The sequence below is a fragment of the Colossoma macropomum genome, unplaced genomic scaffold (assembly GCF_904425465.1).
Source record: "Colossoma macropomum unplaced genomic scaffold, Colossoma_macropomum, whole genome shotgun sequence".
NCBI classification, from domain to species: domain Eukaryota; kingdom Metazoa; phylum Chordata; class Actinopteri; order Characiformes; family Serrasalmidae; genus Colossoma; species Colossoma macropomum.
Genome location: NW_023494801.1, coordinates 31,371,015 through 31,390,407, shown reverse-complemented (window position 1 = coordinate 31,390,407; position 19,393 = coordinate 31,371,015). Strand labels below are relative to the sequence as shown.

Sequence of the window (19,393 nt, the reverse complement as noted above, 5' to 3'; positions counted from 1 at the left end):
GTGACAAAATTCACACCTATGAAAGAAAAAAATGTCATGAGCTGACCTACTAATTTTCTTTTCATAAACACATTGTTTACAAAACTACAACCTAAATTTTATACAAAACATGACTGTGACAGCTATTTATTTGTATTTTTAAAATTTTATTCACATTGAAGGCAGCTTATATTGAATTTGTCTGTCCCAGGATTTTTTTTCTTTTATGTGTGTCAGCTATATTTTTTCCATTTGTACACCTTTCCCTCCAAACTGCATACAGTTTACAAAAACTACATGGAGAGTTTTATTTTGGTAAACTTATTTTCTCTTGCTTTGTAATTTCTCTAGAATCTCCAAAGTCCTGTTTTCTCGAAGACACCACCCCACCCCACCTCCACTTAAAAATAACCCAAAACAATTCTTCTGTACTGAATCTCGTTAGCCTCTGAGATGGACTGTGTCTGGCACAGGATTTGTTTGTCACTCCACTGCCACTTTTCTTGCTCTCTCCTTCATTCTATACACCTTAACCTCAGTTTCGTCGGTAGCGATTCTTGGGCTTCTCCCCACAGCCGGTAGCCTCACAGGAGGACAAGGTGGGGTTCTTACTGGAGTTGATGCTGCTAAGAAGGCCAGGCAGATCTTCTGTAATTGCCTTCTCAATCTTATCCAACAGGCAGCCACCTATGTATGAACACTGGGCAGAGAGCTGCTTGAAACTGGTCACTGGGTTAATACCAAAGAAGTCACGGTAAGCATCACGGTTGGGCAAGTCAAACTTGCTAACATTGGTCTTTGCCAGAATAGACTTGAAAATGTAGAATTTGTCTGGGTCATCAACGATTTCCTTGAACACTAACTCAGGGTCACTGAAGAAACTCATCTTCTCCTTGAATGTCTGCACGTAACGGTCTACAAGGAGGCCATGGATGCGCACGCGGATGCCGTGCTGACGGATGAAGGCGATTTTGTTTTCCAGGCGGTTCTCAATCACTTGGTTCAGGTCTTCTAGGAGGGAAATCTCCTCGCGTTTGAAAAGTTCACGACTGGTGTTAGGAGCATAGTCGTAGGGCCAGAAGGAGCTGACATACACCCGTGGGGGTTCTGTCACATTGATAAGAGGTGCCAAGCTCCAGAACAGGGCACCATACACACGCATGAGATCCTGGGTGGCCAGGCTGTCTGCCTTGTTGAGGATAATGCGGATCTGGGACTCCCGACCTTTCAGTTGCCTGAAAAGCATCTCAAGCTCAAGGCCAACATCCAGCTTGGTGGGGTCGAATACCACAAAGATCAGGTCTGCACGGTCAATGAACCACTGACACACATCATTAAATGGATAGCCTGTGAAGATAAAGAAGGTTGGTGGAATGTTTATCATTATAAGAACAATTAGAACAATGATCATTGGTGAATGATGGTGATGCTAGATCATACCAGTGCTTGTGATTGGCTAGTATAGTATAAATTGGATGAATCATTATTTTCTGAAAGTAATTAAATGCAGAAAGAGAGAAACCAAAAAGTAAAGTAGGAATTGTCGATTCATAGGTTTCTGAAGAACCTAGGACAGTCAAGTCAAAGTTTATTTATGTGGCGCTGTTTGCAACAGGTGTTGTCACAAAGCAGCTTTACAAAAAATCCGGGTCCAAGCCCCAGTGGCAGGGAAAACTTCCCAAGCGCAGGGGCAAGAAAAACCTTGAGAGAAACCATGACTCAAAGGGGGAACCCATCGCCCTCTGGTGGGCACCAGCATTATTTTTGATTCTGATCTAAGTTTTACATCACATATTGATAATGTCAGTGAGATGACTTACCTTCACCTGACACTGCAGGATACTAATTAATTCTACCAGGTTTCCATTCCAGCCCATAGTAGCGTAACTATTCAGTTCTTTGATGACTGAGACCAAATGATTAAACAAGTACTTGATTAAGCCAGGTATGATTTGCTTGATTGGAATGTAAATCTGTAGCCATTTTCTTTTTGTCTTTGATACCTTTTTCCTCCTCTTTATTTATTATTGTATTTTGTCTTTCCCGGATTATTTTGTATTTTGTAGTTCCTTTATAAAAGACTTATGCACAGTTAATTTTAAATCATAATTTAAATGTTTTTATTTGACTGATAATCACAATGATTCATAAATAATAATAATAATAATAATAATAATAATAATAATAATGTGGTTGTTGTTGTATAAATCCTTCAGTCTATCAAGTCTTTTCTTATGCATTTAGTTATATACAAAAATTTAGGTGCCTCTACTCAAATGACATTTTGTTGATTTTCTAAGTGAAAATAAATACACAGTTTAAGTTTGTATCCTGATGCATTATCTTATTGTCAATTAGGAACTCAAGAAAACTTATAATTTGACCAGGGGATTTGAAACTTTTTCATACAACTATACATGGAGAAGACTTTTGACCCTTGTTTTTTTATAGTACCTCTCTCCTGCTGCTTGCGGTTCTCAATGATTCCAGGAGTGTCCACAAAGGTAACACGCTCCAGGAGCTTGTGAGGCATCTCAATGCCAATTAACTTCTCCAGAAAGTTCTGGCCAAATTTCTCCAGTGGTGAGAAGGAGCGAGAGCTGTCAGCAGCCATTACAATACCCTCCACAGACCGGATCTTCTCACCATGCATGATCACAGTAAACTCAGATGTAGTGGGCTCAGCTCCTGTAAGAAAGTTCATTTGAAGGTAATTATAATGACAGATAGGTGGAAACATCAGAGGATAAATACAAAACAGGGCTATATATGTGTGGACTGAAATGAACCTGTGTATAGTTGGTAAGGAGTGTCCTGAAGTCCCAGCAAATAGTTGATCATGGAGGACTTGCCTACACTCCAAGGGCCAAGGAACAGCACCATGGGTTTGGAGGTGATCTCTCCATCTGAAAAATAAAAAGGTGGAGAATGAAATAAACATTCTTCAGAAATTTGCCATATTCTGGTGTCTACTAAAACGAGAACAAGTGGTCATCATTGCCAAAACATGAGCCAACATACTAATTGCTTTCACAAGACCAATGATATAGAGCAAGCAAAGCAAGCAGTACAAAACACAAGGCTTCAGGGAACATACACATCTTCATGCACTCCATGTACATCATCAGGAGTAAGTGTCTTAAATGTTCCCTGCCATGCTCGACCAAAAGCACAGAGCAAATGTGCCATCTGCCTCAGCTAACACTTTTAAGCACATTAAACTAACATGAAGCAAAAGCAACATAATACAATAACAGACAAAATAAACATGGGCTCAGTGAAATTGTATTATTCTAATCCTGGGGGACTATTAGGTTCAGCTAGGTGTCAAATAATGTTAAAAAATTACAAGTATGATGCGATGGAAAGTCAAGGACACAAAAGGCTTAAATAAGATCAGAAACATTACCAGAATACTTCAACTATAAATACAGCCAACATTGCCATCCTGATGTTAACTGCCCCTTACTGGCTTTCATTCATTAATCCATAAAGTATTCCTTTAAATGTGGAATGAAATCAGAAAAGCAGGTCCAGCCTCTGAGAGGAAGCATGTACAATGTAACATCTTAAGAGCAATTAGAGTTACTCAGCACAGAGAAAACAATATCTTCTTTGCTGTACCCTGCTACCTGTCACATTAATACTACACAATCACTGGCCATACAGTCCATCAAAACCATTATTCAGATCAGTTCTCCTAAGCTTCAGAGAACAGGCACCCGAACTTATCACATGTCTTATCCTTCTATTGGCTTCAGTATACAGAAAAAATCGTATTTTTATTGTGCAGTTTAATGTTCGGGGTAAAGAAACTTATGCTAGAAAAAATCTCTAAATATCTTCCTCTTTTTAAAGGAAGCATGTATGAAAAAGTTTTATAAAGTAGCATGTCTGTCTATTAGATAATGTATCAGATACTGTACAAGGTTAACTAATGTGTAGTTCAATGGGATGACTAGTTAAATTTTAACTTGCTTCCTCAAGTGACAAAAATGATTTTAATTATACACTATATATAGAATAGGGACGTTTCCTGAAATCTCTTGAAATTACACTGCTGACAACATGATTTCTAAAATATATATAAAATGTATGTATATGACTCTTAGAATGGATGAAGCAAATATTTGCACTGTTGGATGAATGTTCAAATGCCACTGAGCACACTTTACATGGCCCCAGAGGGAAATCAACGTGGCATGAAATCACCATAGCATTCATTCAGGTTGAATTGTTGCAACCATGGCTTGCTGGTTGTTGCTAGCTAGCAATATGCTGCAGGGGGTCAGACGCTCAGGCAGGGGCCATGCAGTAGACGTCCCCATCATACCCACCTGTGGCCGAATCCCCCAGGGTGCGTCCAGGATAGGCTGTTTAGTGAAGTAGGGGGGTGAGCAATGGAGCAAGGAGAGATAGGGCAAGACAGGAACAGTCAGGTGCAGTGAAAACAGAATGAAGATGAATAGGAGAGTAAGGAAAAGTGAGGGAAAGAGAGAGCCAAAGAAACAGAGAAAGAAAGAAAAAAAGAAGGAAAAACAGAAGGGCATTTTTCCTGTGACGCAGGAAGGAGGACAATATGTGGTGTATATATATATATATATATATATATATATATATATATATATATATATATATATATATATGCATTAAACAATCAAACCTGTAGCAGTCCTCAAAAGTATGAGATGTGAAAGTATGGGATGTAACAGAATACAAATATTCAGAATACGTATTCAGAATAAATAAAAGTTTGTGTTCAGCCCATGTTACATTTAAAAAAGGCAGTATTCAGAATGCAATTACTTTTAAATACTATACACACATATATATATATACATATATATATATATATGTATATATATATATATGCATTAAAGCCAGGTTAGATCAGAAGTCACAATACAAATGTTAATAAGAGCCGTTTTGTCCTTTCAACAAAGTCAAACCACCTTGGGAGCCGCAACATTTAATGTCCAGTATGTGTTAATGTCGTAGTATGGGCCAAAAATATAAACGAGAGCGCAGATTTACTTTGCTCTACTTTAAGCTTCAGCTATAGCCGCTTTCCTTCCATCTCCGCCAGAAAACCTTTCTTCAAAACTAGAAGAGTTTCTTGTAAAATGTTTCAGCATCCGGCTGTTTTACGAGGCTGAAGTCGCTTCTCATTCGCCAGCTTCTCGTTCTAATTTCCCGTTTCACCTTAAATTCTGCCTTAGGCGCCGAATGTAACTGCTGCACCATTTAAGGTGGAACGGGAAAATTCGAAAGAGAAGCGACTTCATTTTCGCAACTTTTTTTAACTCTCGTTGCAGATTTAACCAACCGCGCTGCTTATAAATGCGAATAAGTCCTCCAAATGTTCGTCTTAATCTCTTTTTTTCTGTTTTTCGTTCGCGGCTAGCGAGGCCAGACCTCGGGGCTATGTGACTTGCTGTCTGCTGTCTGTTCTCAGTCGTTGAGAACCAGGGCTTTCGCGCTATGCTGCACACTTTGGAGCCGAGATTCAGCGTCCAGTCTCGAAAATACTCCCCCTCCAACTCTCTACAACGAGACCAAAACCGAAGTTATAAGATCACTAAAGAAAACGGGAAGGATGGCTGTAACGTGCTACGTGGACACCCATTACCACTGGATCTTATTTCAGGGTAACAGCGCATTTTATCGCAGATGAGTGGCAGCAGCGTCTCTGAATGAGAGCCTTCTAGTTCATTTGCCACATCACTTCCATTTGATTTATTAATAAAAGATATTTTAGATATTTAAAGCAAAGTATGTGTAATGATCCATAATGCATTTACATTATGGATCATTACAAATACTTTGCTTTAAAACTACCAAGTCCTCAGACAGTAGGAAGATAGAAATCCTGTATAGAGAAAAAAGATGCATCGATAATCGTTTTATAATCGCATTGCAGCCCTCTGAATCGTAATCGAATCGAATCGTGAGGTGCCTAGAGATTCCCACCCCTAATATATATATATATATATATATATATAGATAGATAGATAGATAGATAGATAGATACACACACACACACACACACACACTATCAATACTTACTGCATCAGTGCGCATTAAAAAACACTGCTTTATTGCAATAACTTTTTTTTATTAAATTATTATTACTTTTAAGATCTAACCTTAATGTGAAATGTTACTGTAAGATCTAAGTTATTGTAAACAATGGTGCCTAACTGTGTTCTGTATTATCTACATAAAAGCTATGCGCAATACAATTTGAACACATTTACCGTTAGGAGGATTATGGCAACTCACAAAACACAAACGCTTTTATAAGACTCCCCAGGTGCATGTATCAAAAACTGTCCCACTTTTGCAGAGACCGGTAGAAGTCTTGCTCAGGGGATTGAACTCATTTGAATAAATTTTCCATTAAATATATTAAAGAATAATTACATTAAGAAAACTGCCAACCAGTGACACAGTGAATTTTGAGTCAAATTAGTTTTTTTCCTATATGTTTTATCAAAATATATTCTAAATGTATTTTAAATGTGCTCTGAATATGTAATATTTTATGTTTTGTAACAGAATATGTTGCTAAATACATTTAGGTCAGTATATCCAGTATTCAGCCATCGCTACTCTTTCAAAGTATTCTGCCCAACTCTACAACTGTGTCATGGTTATCAAGGTTTAATTTTAATACATTATCTTCATCATACTTAATTAGGCTGTATTATTGTGGTGAGTGTAAAGAGTTAGCTGCCATGCTGAACCACCAGGGGGCAAGCTTTAGCTTAGTATTGGACAGAAAAGCTGACCTTTGTTGAATGCCTCAAGGGTTAGTGGGAAAAGAAATAATCATGAAAGTCACCTGCAGTGGACAGGTCATGTACCAATGCCCGCCAAGAAACACTTTTGTATATGCCATGTTTGGAATATGCCACTGCTATTCCAGACAAAACTCTAGATGTCTACAGTAGTGCTGCAGTAATGATGTTTTCCAAAAATGTGCTCATTTTAAATTGCTAGCCTAAACACTTGATTACAGTGTAATCAAATAAAAATGTGCAATTATCTAAATAAAAACTATGTGCAATACAAAAGAACAAGTAGAACTACGCCATTGGCTGGACACTGGTTATGTTGTGGATGTGTAGATGAAAGAGATGTAAGGTATCAGTTTAACATATGATGAAGCCAGATCCCAAGCAGACAAAATACCTGAGATTTCATGTTGTCTGAGCTCATTGTATTTGTAAGCATGTTCCATGGGCCTGATGGAACTGTGATAGATCTTTCTCAGTCTCTGTAGAGCAGCTGGAAAACAGAAAATATATAAGAGAAAGTAAACACTTTATTGTAAAAGAAACTGAGGAATCCAAGAAAGGTATGGATATGGAATAAAGGAATGTACATACAAGCTGTAAAAAGAGAATCTACAGATGAAATTAGAACTTAGATAATATGCATAATGCAGTGTTTCTTATTTGCCTTGATTGAGTTGTTGTTTCTCAAACTCTTTACAATGAACAGTTCTAAAACATATTATCATCATTCTACACCTGAAGGATTCTGACCTGCTCATAAGGATTATTTACATAATATTTAACCTCAAGGCTTCACCTAACACAGGCATGCCTTTTACTCACCTGCATAGTCACCTGAGTTCTCTTCTGCTGCCAGTCTTAATGTCTCCTCAATGTGAGATCTGTCTCTCAGAATGGAGTCTAGAACCTCTTCTTCCTCTGCAAGGAATACACAAATATGTCTCAACCAAAGGAATTGTAAAGAGAATGTTTCCACAATGTTGTTAACCACATATCTCATTTTCAGTCTCATTCTTTATACCAAATCCCACGGCATGTAACACAAAGGAAATCTTCACTGACAATAGTACAGGCCATAATTCACTTGTGTAAACTCCAAATTATTTTTATTTAATACCATGCATGCCCAACGTCTGGTGAAAACTGTCTTTTGTGCATTTCAACTAATATTGTACATTCGTAGAGGACAGACCATTGTCTCTCACACAATGTGGAAAAAGAAGCTCTAAGCTGTCTTCAAATTGGATAATCTTGGAACACAATTGCCTTGGCTTTGATCAGGGCTTTTTGTTGTCCTTCCAAATCAAAAATAAAACCAAGTGATGGCATGATTTGAAGTAGCCATGGTTGCATTGCATGGGGGACTTATTAATGTGGGGGAGTCCCCAGTTTCATAACAGCCCCAAAGCCTCTGGGGCAGCTCCTCTCTCAGATCTCCAGGCTGTACAGTGATTGAAGATAATAGCATCCTACCCCCCCTCTCCCTTCGACTCTAAATATACCCAGCATTGGGAACTCATCAGCCTGTTAGGAATGTTTGTATGTGCCTGTGAACATGTAAGGCTGAATGGTCACTTTATAGTGGGTCTGGAATCAAGTTTCATACTGGCACAATGGGCAGATCTAAAAAATGGGGGTATCTGACCTGTCTTCCCAATTCTCACTTCCATGCTTAGCGGAATGTAGTTATGCTTTGTGGTCATGTTGGTCTCTGGTTACATTTCCCTACCTAGTACAAAATGCTTATGTAAACACATAAGGCATCCCACCAACTTTATCCTAAAATTAGAACCTTACATTCATACATACTTCTTTTGATGTAGGGAGTTAAAATCAAGATACACACTGCCAATGTTCTGTACCATGAACAAAGATATGCTGAACTGCATTTAGGCTTATTAAAGTAAAATGCTGAAATTTGATATGGAGTGTCCAAAAAGAAAGTTTCTATGAGAGTTTTCAGCATCACATAACATGTATTTTATTATAAATATGATTTTTTTTCTCATTTTTGTAAGTTTTATTTTAGAAGAAAATGAAAAGACGTTAACTGTATAGGTACAATACTGTCTACACACTCTCAAAACGAAATCTGTGCCTTTCAGGACACAAATGTTTGTCTCTGGAGTGCTACTTGTAAAGGTGTGTCTTCAGTACCTTTAGTTACTGAAAATAGTTCCATTTCCCATTGCAGTTATTTCTGACTCCATACACCCTGTATTGATGTATTGAAAGTCGGATTTTGAAAAGGTACAAATATGCACCTTTTTTGTGGGAAAGTGAACGCACTGTACCTTTAAACTCATTTAAAGTACATAATTTGACTTTAAGGACCTATGTTGTACATTCTGAGGGTATATTTACAGTGTTTGTACACTGGGAGACAAAAACGTACTTATACTGTGCCCTTTTTTCTGACTAAGATTAAGACACTCTACATTCCTCATAAATTCTTCCTAAAGCTTTGCCAGTGAGGATGTTGCAGTGTTGTTCAGAATAAAACAAGCTAAAGATTGAAAAAGAATTAAACAAGTATGGCATTTCCTATCATGCAGCAATTATTAAAACCATGGTTCTTATTCAAATCAAAAAAATAATTAATTATGTATTAGAGTTAACCACTGGTATGGTTGTTATAAACCCAATTTAGGCCTCATAAACAGTGGTTTACTGCTGAAAATCTGTTGGTGAGAAATAAATTAAATAGGCTGAACTACCTCAGGAGTCAGAAATACCAAAAAGACTGCAGGAAAGGCACACACTGAAAATCAAGCTAAGACTCTGTAGGTTGAGGCAGCATATGATTAGACCCTAACAGTGCTGAGCATTTCACAATAGACTGACGTGTTTACATGCCTCATCATTTAGTCAGTGTTGTTTACTACAAATAGGTATAATATTTGACAATATCATGTTATATTTATATATTCAATAGTTTCCCACTGTTTGGTGTTTGAATTCTGTGACTAAAGAATTGTTGGGCCACTTTTCGCAGCACAGATTAAATTTTGCTCTAGACCACAGGATGGTCAGTGTGGATTGTCAGTAGAGAATCAGTATTAACAGAATACACTATATGCTAGGTGTAATCTGTATGTGGGAAACCGGCCTAATAATAAAAATGACAATTTTAAATGAAATAACAACTAGTCATACTTCATAACAAAGTACATTGTATTCAAAGTTTCAAACACTAATATAGATGTCTAAATGGGATAAATGAAAGTTTGAGGAAACCCTGGCCTTTTATACATCCCAAATAATATTTTGTCTGTGCTTCCAGTTTGCCAATATAACATCTTTTATCATATTTGCAATATTGAAGAACTGGAAAATTTCTTGATAGCTGAAGATTCTCTTTGTTTACATAATTCAGAATGCATAGTGTTGCCAAAAGAGAAACTGCAAAGCCTACAAATTCAGATAGCATACTATAAATGCTTTTTTCCCACTCTGTGATTCTCAACAATGCGACAAAGCTCAAAGCATTTGGCTTATATATGTCACAAAATGTGTACTGGATGGTCAAAATTTCTAATGCAGTCCGTTTTTTGCACAGTGATATTTCTAAAGTATTAGTAACATTATTTGAAAATGTATGTAAATGTTGGAACTTGGATTTTGTGTTCCCCATCATATATATGATATGCAAATTATGTAAGCCCTATATTTAATTGAAAATAGTACAAACACAACATATCACATGTTGAAACTAAGACATTTTATTGTTTTTTGAAAAACATCTGTCCATTTTCAATTTGTTGTGTTGCAACGCTTCTTCTTTTCACAACACTCTGTAAGTGTTTGGGAACTGAGAAGACCAATTGCTGTAGTTTTGAAAGTAAAATGTTTTCACATTCTTGCTTTTTTGTTTCATGATGTGGCAAATGTTTTCAGTAGGTGACCAGTCTGGACTGCAGTTTAGCACCCAGACTCTATTACCACTTAACCATGCTGTTGTAATACATGCCGCATGTGGTTTATCATTGTCTTGCTGAAATAAGCAAGACCTTCCTTGAAAAAGACATCATCTGGATGGCAGCATATGTTGCCAAAACCTGTATATATCATTCAGCATTAATTGTACCTTTACACATGTGCAAGTCACCCATGACCCCATACCAACACAAACACTGGTTTTTGAACTGTGCACTGATAACTTGGGTGGTCTTCAACCCCGAGGACACATTGCCTGTGATTTCCAAAAAGAATTTCAAATTTTGATTTGTCAGAATACAAGACACTTTTCCACTTCACCTCAGTCCATGTGAAATGAGCTTGGGCCCAAAGAAGGCGGCAGCACTTCTGGATCATGTTTATATATGGTTTCTTTTTTGCATGGAGTTTTAACTTGCATTTGTGAATTTTGCAATGGTTTTCAGAAGTGTTCCTGAGCCAGTACAGTGATTTCCACTGCAGAATCATGTCTGTTTTTAATGCAATGTCGATTGAGGGCCTGAAGATCACAGCTAGCCATTATTGATTTTTGGCCTTGTCCCTTGCATACAGAGATTTCTCTGGATTTTCTGAATCTTTTAATGATATTATTATATATTATATATAAATTATGAAATGCCCATGTTCTTTGCTATTTTACATTGAGAAATTTTATTCTTGTATTGTTGCATTATTTGCCTACATTGTTTTTCACAGAGTGGTGAACCCCTTATAATTTTTGCTTCTGAAAGACTCAGCCTCTCTGGGATGCTAGTTTTATAGCGAATCATGTTACTGACCTGTTGCCTATTAACCACCAGGTCTTTTTTTTTTTTTAGCATTACACAAATTTACCAGTGTTTTGTTGCCCCATCCCAACTTTTTTGAAATGTGTTGTTGGCATCAAATTCAATATAGACATATGTTTTTCCAAAAACAATAAAATTTCTCAGTTTCAACCTTGCATATGTTGTCTTTGTACTATTTTCAATTTGATATAGGGTTTAAATGATTTTCATATCACTGCATGCTGTTTTTATTTACATTTTGCACATTATATATTTTTGAAACTAATTTACTGACTATATAATCTCCAAGCTCTAAAAATATATACAATACAGATGACCTGCATTCAATCAAAAATTTCAGCTTTAATCAAATTACTGACAGTGTAGTATCACATATTTGATGAGCTTTAAACATGTTTCTAAGGTACTAGTTTGCTATTATTAAGAGATCTTGATATTAAAAGGTTGAAGATAAGAGTCAATCCACAATGGAGACTTCAGTAGGATTTAGCAACTTGATCATATTCAGGAATCAAAAATATTTATTTATTTATTTATTTATTTATTTATTTAAACCAGATGCTTTAGACCACCATTCCCTTTTTTCTTTTTTACAATGCTGTAATTTAGATCATTTAGCCAGTTTGTATTTGTTCTTCTAGTACACTGTAGATATGGTGCGAAAGGGGTCATAAAAAATTGTAGTTTATCTTTTGAAATATATTCATTCTAAATGGTCACCTCGTTTTTTCAGAAGCTGTACAAAAGGTTATCAGTTGGAAAGAAATGTAAATTTGACATTTTTTCTTTTACCATGTAGTAGTGATGGAGCAGTTCTATACATTAATCAAAATTGAATTTTGTTCCATGCAAGCACTATTTTGTAAGTACTTATTTAATAATAAAAGTATTTGCTTTTTCAAAACATGCTAGATGTGTCAGGTTAAGACTTTGTTCCCATGTGCCACAGCCTATAGATGTTTATTCCAGCCCTTATTTAACACCATTCAAACATTAGAAATATTGAACTTGGCCTAGTTTCCCTGAAATATCATTGTGTTAAATGTTAGAGAGTGTATTCATACATTTTCTGAATGAAGAACCTGATCTATTTTTCTAAAAGCTTTGTTTATGCATACAATGTTTATAAAAATGGAGACTGTCAACCAACTCAAAAGGATTCTGTTTTCAAATGACAATATGCTACAGAGAACGCTAGCCCCACTGTGTATTAAGAGTTGCCTCCAAGCAACCCATGATGTGTAGCATTGTAACCATGCTCACCCACAAGAAATAATGCTTCCATAGTAACAGATACTCTTGTCTTAGTTTCTAGAAACAAGTCTGCTTCAGATTACTCATAACAGCACACAAATACCACCTGAATTTAGACATAAAATAAAATTCCATTTTTCAAGGACAAAATGACAGAAATCAGTGGAGCAAATATATGAACATATCTCTCGTCACTCCAACTCATAATATCCACCTAGTAGGTCTCAAACATAAAATAGAGGCAATCTCTTCACATCTGTTGCTGGGACCATGGACATTTGATGAGCTGGTCGCCTAGCAACCCAGTTGGCTTTGGAAAAAACACGGCCGTTTCAACAGCTCATCTTGTTGGTATGTCTAAATAGCACTGTAGTCCCTGGCTTATTGGTCAAATACACATTGATGCTCCAGTGACAGAAACAAGGAAAACTTTGTGTCACCCTTTGCTTAATCTGCATATCATGCCAACTATGACCAGAGCACAATTGATTCCTCGTTGTGCAATCTGTTTAGAAGCTTTCTTTATGCTAGCATTTAATTAAAGCAAATAAGATGTCAAACTACAGCTTTAAATGATTTTGTTGCAGTAGCCTTTTTGTACTGTAGAATATTCAACAATACTACCAGTTTGAGAGGGAATAAGCTACTGTTCTGTCTTCATACCTGTACATTGTGAAATACAGAGCATGCTTGCAAAACATGAATAATTCTTCCACACAGCCAAACAGATGCTACACTGCCAAGAGACAGAAAAGAGCTGTGACTCGAATCTGTCCTAACACTTACCTCACCTTCACAAAGGAAGTCAATGAAAATGGAAGATTAATTTGCTCATAAGTATGTTCCTTTGTGTGAATACATAAATCCCTTAGATCATATTCTGCTTACTGCACTCAAGAGACAAATTCAATTACTGTTAACATGATTAGGGATGTGGGTCCTGAGCCCTCCTTGAACCCAGAGGATTTGCCACTAGCTAAAGGCAGGTGTACACAACCTTTACAGTGGGCCAAGGGATTTCTGTGAGAGGAGAGTTTCAGTAGGATCAGCAGTATTCTATTACAGGGAGCAAAGAGCCACACTTTCACTTAAACTTTGAACTTCACAAACAACTACTGTTCCAGGTTCCAGGTTCTTTTGCTCATCTGCATTAGTGAACCCTGGTGGTATCAGATCAATCTGGACTGCAAAACAAGTTTTCCAAAAAGTGTTCCATTTTTATATTATGTCATAACACCCCCTCTGGATCCTGTTCATATAACATAAGACATTGTCATTCAAATCATTAAGTTAAAACACTTACAAGTAGGGGTGGGAATCTCTAGGCACCTCACAATTCGATTCGTTTATGATTCAGAGGGCTGAGAAGGGATTATAAAACGATTATCGATGCATCTCGATGCATCTTTTTTTTATTTACATGATTTCTATTTTCTCACTGTGTGAGGACTTGGTAGTTTTAAAACAAAGTATTTGTAATGATTCATAATGCATTTATGTCCAATATCTTTTATTAATAAAACAAATGGAAGGGATGTGGCAAGTGAACTGGAACGCTCTCATTCACTGCTCTTGTTTGGAGACGCTGCTGCCACTCATCTGTGATAAAATGCGCTTTTACAGTGAAATAAGATCCAGCGGTAATGGATGACCACGCAGCACATTATAGCCGTCCTACCCGTTTTCTTTAGTGATTTTATAACTCCGGTTTTGGTCTCGCGGTAGAGAGGGGGGGGCGGGGTGTGTCGCTGTGTCAGTAAAATATCTTCGAGACGTGAGGCGTGCAACATAGCGCGGAAGCCCTGGTTCTCAACGACTGAGAATTGCCGTGCAGACTGCAGGTCACCTAGCAACGAGGTTTCGCCTGGCTAGTAGCCAACGAAAAGGAAAAGAGAAAGACAGAAGAACATTTAGAGACGTTTATAAGCAACGTAACTAGTTGGTTTCCTGATACGTTAAATTTGCAACGAGAGACTGTCAAACACTAAAAAGTTGCGAAGATGAAGTCGCTTCTCTTTCTAATTTCCCCGTCTAATTTTACCTTAAATGGTGCCGCATTTACCTTCGGCGCCTCAGAATTTCGTCAGAATTTAAGGTGGAACGGGAAAGTTCAGCAATAAGCTGGTGAAGGTGAAGCGACTTCAGCCTCGTAAAAGAGCTGAAAGCTGAAAGACATTTTACAAGAAACTATTCAACTTTTGAGGAAAAGTTTTCTGGCGGAAATGGAAGAAGAGCGGCTATAGCCAAAGCTTAAAGTAGAGCAGAGTAAGTCCGCTTTTTCATTTATATTGTTTAGTCTATACTAGGCAATAACACATACTGAGAAATATTGGACATTAAATGTTGTGGCTCCCAAGGTGGTTTGATTTTTGTTGAAAGGACAAAATGGCTCTTCTTAACATTTGGGTTGTGACTCCTGACCTAACTTAGCTTTTAATGCATCCCGTTGTGTTTTTGTTATGTGCCGCCACAGACTGTCCGGGCACTGCACTTACCCACCTCCGCCCTTTGCGTTCCGTCAACATTACGTTATAAGTATTTAGAAAATCGATTTTTGACATTGAATGAATCAATTCAGAATCATCCACGTCCGCATCACGATGCATCTAAGAATCGATTTTTTCCCACACCCCTACTTACAAGGATGCCTTGACTTTTAATTTGCACCTAGTAGAAATGTACTTCTCTCTTCCCAAACTGGCAGTGTGATTTTTTTTTGACATTTGTGGAATCAATATATGTTTTACACGCAAACACATACAATCAAGTAAAGTACCAGCAAACATTACAATCAAGTAAAGTACAAAAATTTATCCCTTAAATACAAAGGAATATACTGCTGCTCTCTACCACTATCAAAAAAAAACATGATAGATATAGTAAATATTTCTGAGCATATAAGTACTACCTTACACAAAACATGCTAAAAACGTGTTCATGAAGCAGTGATGTACGACAAATTACATTATTTTATTATTATTAATGGGCTTTTAATAATAAAGCTGCCAGAAAGTTTCTTTAGATCTTAATGGAACCGAAAGTGGTTCATCTGTGGCATCACTCCAAAGAACTATTCAGACAATTTTACTTTAAAAAGTAATTGCAATTTTAAGTTTTGTTTAGACTGAGTAACGTGTATGCTAAACAGAAGTGGCTGATCCAAGACATGTCTGGAACATGAATAGTAACAGGTGCTGAAGCTTTGAGTAATGGTCCCTCTTAAGAACAGATATAGAGCTACAGTGGATCAAACCATGGCAAGAGGTGGGTATGGAGAATTGCTTTCATTTTATTATTTTTTGGGTTTTGCCAACTAGGAGTCTGGGCCCTGATCAGTAAGCTCTAATAGTAGCTCACTGTTTTTAAACACACTGGCATATAGTCCCATTATCCAAATATACACTGGGGAACAGTCTTCTATGTATAAATAGCCAATGTGCCAAAATACCCATATGATCTCACCCTTAGATTTACACAAACAACTACATCAACTGATCCCACTCATATGTGTTTCTACATATATGGAAACAGCACAAATATTGTGAATAGAATAAGAATAAAAATATGTTGGGAGACCAAAGTTCTGAAGTTACTTGACAGTAAAGCTAAGCCATTTAAAAGGGCTTACATTATGCATTTTGAACCGTACTGTAAGACTAAAAGGGCTGATGCCCAATGACAGAGACAGAGCAAGGGGCCTAATGTGACAGTGGGTTTGATTAGGATCACAGCTGAGTGGTAATTCCTCAAAGCGGTATCAGGGTTCAGACTCCGCATTCCCAGGAATATCAGAAGATAAGGTGATACGGATAGATGAAATTAACATCATGCAAGAGTTTTAGAGTGCCTCAACAGATGACCTTGAAGATACAAGGCTGGTCACTTTTTACACAAAACTAAGAGAGACCTTGTGTTAAATAACTCTCTATATCAAGTTTTGGTAGAGGGCAAAATGAGTCAGATGCTGCTTGACCCAAGTCAACAATTAGACAAATTAAATAGACAATAGGTTAGGATTCCCTTATCCTTGTGTTTTTTTTAATTAATCAAGTGATGTATTTAAAATTAAATTGGAGTAACAGCATACCTCAGCCCCTGGTCTGCCCCAAACAGCTACAAAACTGGACCAACATTTTGGCACAATAACACCCCTTAATTACACTCCTAATCAATCAATGACCTCTCTCCAGGAGAACTTTACAAAAGATTGCACAAAATCCACAATGTGCGGTCAACACATTGATAATACAATGTGTGTGGCACACTAATAAAACTACTGTGGTTGATTACTAAAAGATAAGATGACAGTATTCAAAAGAGTCTTTGCACTGCTGGCAAAGACATACTACCACTATAGTAGAGGTCTATTACCACGGAAAATAGTTCACATCAAATTAGCAAACATGAAATTAAATAGCCTAGTGGAAAACGATGTCCCCTTAAATAAATAAATCCTCCATAATCTTACATACAATGGGTATCATTACGGTTACATGCTGAAGAATGTTAAGCCCTTTCTCAGACAAAAAAATGTTTTTCTGCCTGAGCTTCTTCAGTTCCTGTTGTAGATTTCATAGCAATACAAATTTCAGTATTTTTGTTGTGTACTTCAAGCCATTAATTAATTTTTACATTGTCCATTGGATAAACTAGGAGTTCGAGAGTAGCAAAAATACACTAGTGTAGCCCCTGATTAACATATTTTATCACATAAATCACTTATGTGAAAGTAATTTGCCAGAAAATGTGTAACAATAAAGTTTAGCAGTGACAAGCAGCATACATGTTAATGGACAAGGCTGGCATTTATGTCCCTCCTGCAGAAATAATGCATGTCCCTATATGGGCAGCCGCTGGGGATAAATTGTGATTGTGACAGTGCAGGGTGACAGCAGCTGTGTTGTGTGTCAAATGGTGGGGGGGTGGGGTTTGGTGCAGAGAAGGAGAGGAGGGGCAGCGAGAGGGAACAGAGATGAGGGGGGTGCAGAGAAAGGGGGTGAGATGATGGAGATCTATAGTGAATAGTGTCCAGTTACAGGACACTTTCCAATCTTAGACACCTGATGGGAGCCTGGAATATGAAGGCCTGCGCCTGGTCTGCGAGGAACCCAAGGGCAGAACAAGGGTAGTGGCTATGGCCAGAATCAATTGAAAAACTCATATGCAGCTTAGTTTAAAAGCAAGCAGTACAAACCGCTTTGGCCTAGAGTGAACAGACAGACAAAGCAAAGCATTTAAAGAACTTCTTCAGCCTGAAATCTTGAAAAAGAAAGACAAAAAATGTAATATTTGTCTAATATTTGATTTAAAAAAGATATCTGATAAGATCATCTTGAAGGCATATACTTTAAAGACAAGCAATTAAAAAATTTTGTTTTGTTTTTTTCTCTAGTCTGCTAGCTCTAGGTCTTTCCATTAGCTGGTGCCATGCCTCAGGGCAGCTGACACACAATGGCGGCGCATGAGCCATAGCCATATCAAAATACGCTCTGCCTGAGTCAGAGACTTTCAGCCCTGCCCTCTAATTTTAAAGAGACACGTGGCCCCATTAAAAAAAAATTAAAAAACAAATTTAAAATTGACCAAGTGTGCATTTCTCAAAACTGTATAAAGATGAGCTAAAGATGAGCCCCCTAAAGTGTTTCATCCTGAGCACAGACATGGAGGATGTAATTAAAAGGTATGTCCTTAAACTAATACGGACCAATGGCAAAAGATGGAACTGAGTGACACAGTCAGACTTCCATCCTCTGACAGTTGTCAAACATTTCAAGGCCTTTTCATCTCATCAGTCAGTTTGATCATTCTTTTGAAACCCACATAATAGCAATATTATAAACACACCATTATTCTTAAGGCCAACATAACCTTCATGTGTCAGCTGTTTTTTCAAATCCAAAAACTACAGATAGATCTTAACACTGATACTGAGTGCTTGATAAGTTCTCTCCCTTTTGGACAATGAAAAGATAATCAAGTTTCAGGCAGGTGGGCAACTACAGTGTTTTATCAACTGAGATGCATTGCAAAGTCTTCAGAACAAAGACAAATTTATCTGCAAAGAAACAGCTTAGTTTCAGGACCTCTTACCACTGTTAAGAGTATCAGCTCTAATAAAGCATTGATTAAATGTTAAAACTAAACCAACGTTTATGTCTAACTCTGATAAGAAGCACAAACAAACACCAAAAAGTTCAATAAAAGTGCTAAAAGCCATTACCTGGTGTGGCAAGGGCCAGCACGGAGACAAAGCAGCAGACTGAGACAAAGCCTTTCATGTTGACTGCCAGGAGAACTCTGATAGCCTCAGTGACTATATATATACCATCCACAGAAGGTCAAGGGGCACGTAGCAAAGAGGCTGGGTAACCAGAGGGGACTGCTGGGTGGTCAGCATGTGTTAGATTGTGCATGGGGGTTGGTGTTCACAGGCGTCATAGCAGGACAGCATGCCATTGAGGACTACGTACTGGAGCAGCTGACTGTTTCTTTTAGCCACTCTGTTATGCCTGTGACGCCAAATCAAAGGTGTACAGGCTCTCCAACCCCCATGTTTAGGAGGGACACTTTTGTTGGCCTATGAGTAGACTAAAGGCACTGTACTATATTTAATGC

At 37.5% G+C, this 19,393-nt stretch overlaps 1 protein-coding gene across 2 annotated transcripts; it reads right to left on the bottom strand.

Annotated features, from left to right (window-relative positions):
* Positions 1 to 269: 269 nt before the first annotated feature.
* Positions 270 to 19,130, bottom strand: srl (sarcalumenin). 2 transcript variants are annotated; one of them, XM_036590282.1, is made up of 7 exons: positions 18,999 to 19,130; positions 7,602 to 7,697; positions 7,174 to 7,269; positions 4,317 to 4,352; positions 2,769 to 2,885; positions 2,434 to 2,667; positions 270 to 1,326 (listed from the first exon to the last, which is right to left on the bottom strand). In XM_036590282.1, the coding sequence occupies exons 1-7, from the start codon at positions 19,054 to 19,056 to the stop codon at positions 515 to 517; spliced, it is 1,449 nt and encodes a 482-aa protein (XP_036446175.1). In that variant the 5' UTR covers positions 19,057 to 19,130; the 3' UTR covers positions 270 to 514. The 2 variants fall into 2 exon arrangements, with proteins under 2 accessions (XP_036446175.1, XP_036446176.1); XM_036590283.1 differs by lacking the exon at positions 4,317 to 4,352.
* Between the last annotated feature and the right edge of the window lie 263 nt (positions 19,131 to 19,393).

What these genes read in the sequence shown, in the direction of transcription:
- srl (XM_036590282.1), bottom strand. Translation starts at nt 19,056, where the DNA reads ATGAAAGGCTTTGTCTCAGTCTGCTGCTTTGTCTCCGTGCTGGCCCTT. An exon ending in GAACTCAGGTGACTATGCAG is followed by an intron (nt 7,270 to 7,601) that starts GTGAGTAAAAGG and finishes TCTGTTTTCCAG; the next exon opens with CTGCTCTACAGAGACTGAGA. An exon ending in TCCTTACCAACTATACACAG is followed by an intron (nt 2,668 to 2,768) that starts GTTCATTTCAGT and finishes ACTTTCTTACAG; the next exon opens with GAGCTGAGCCCACTACATCT.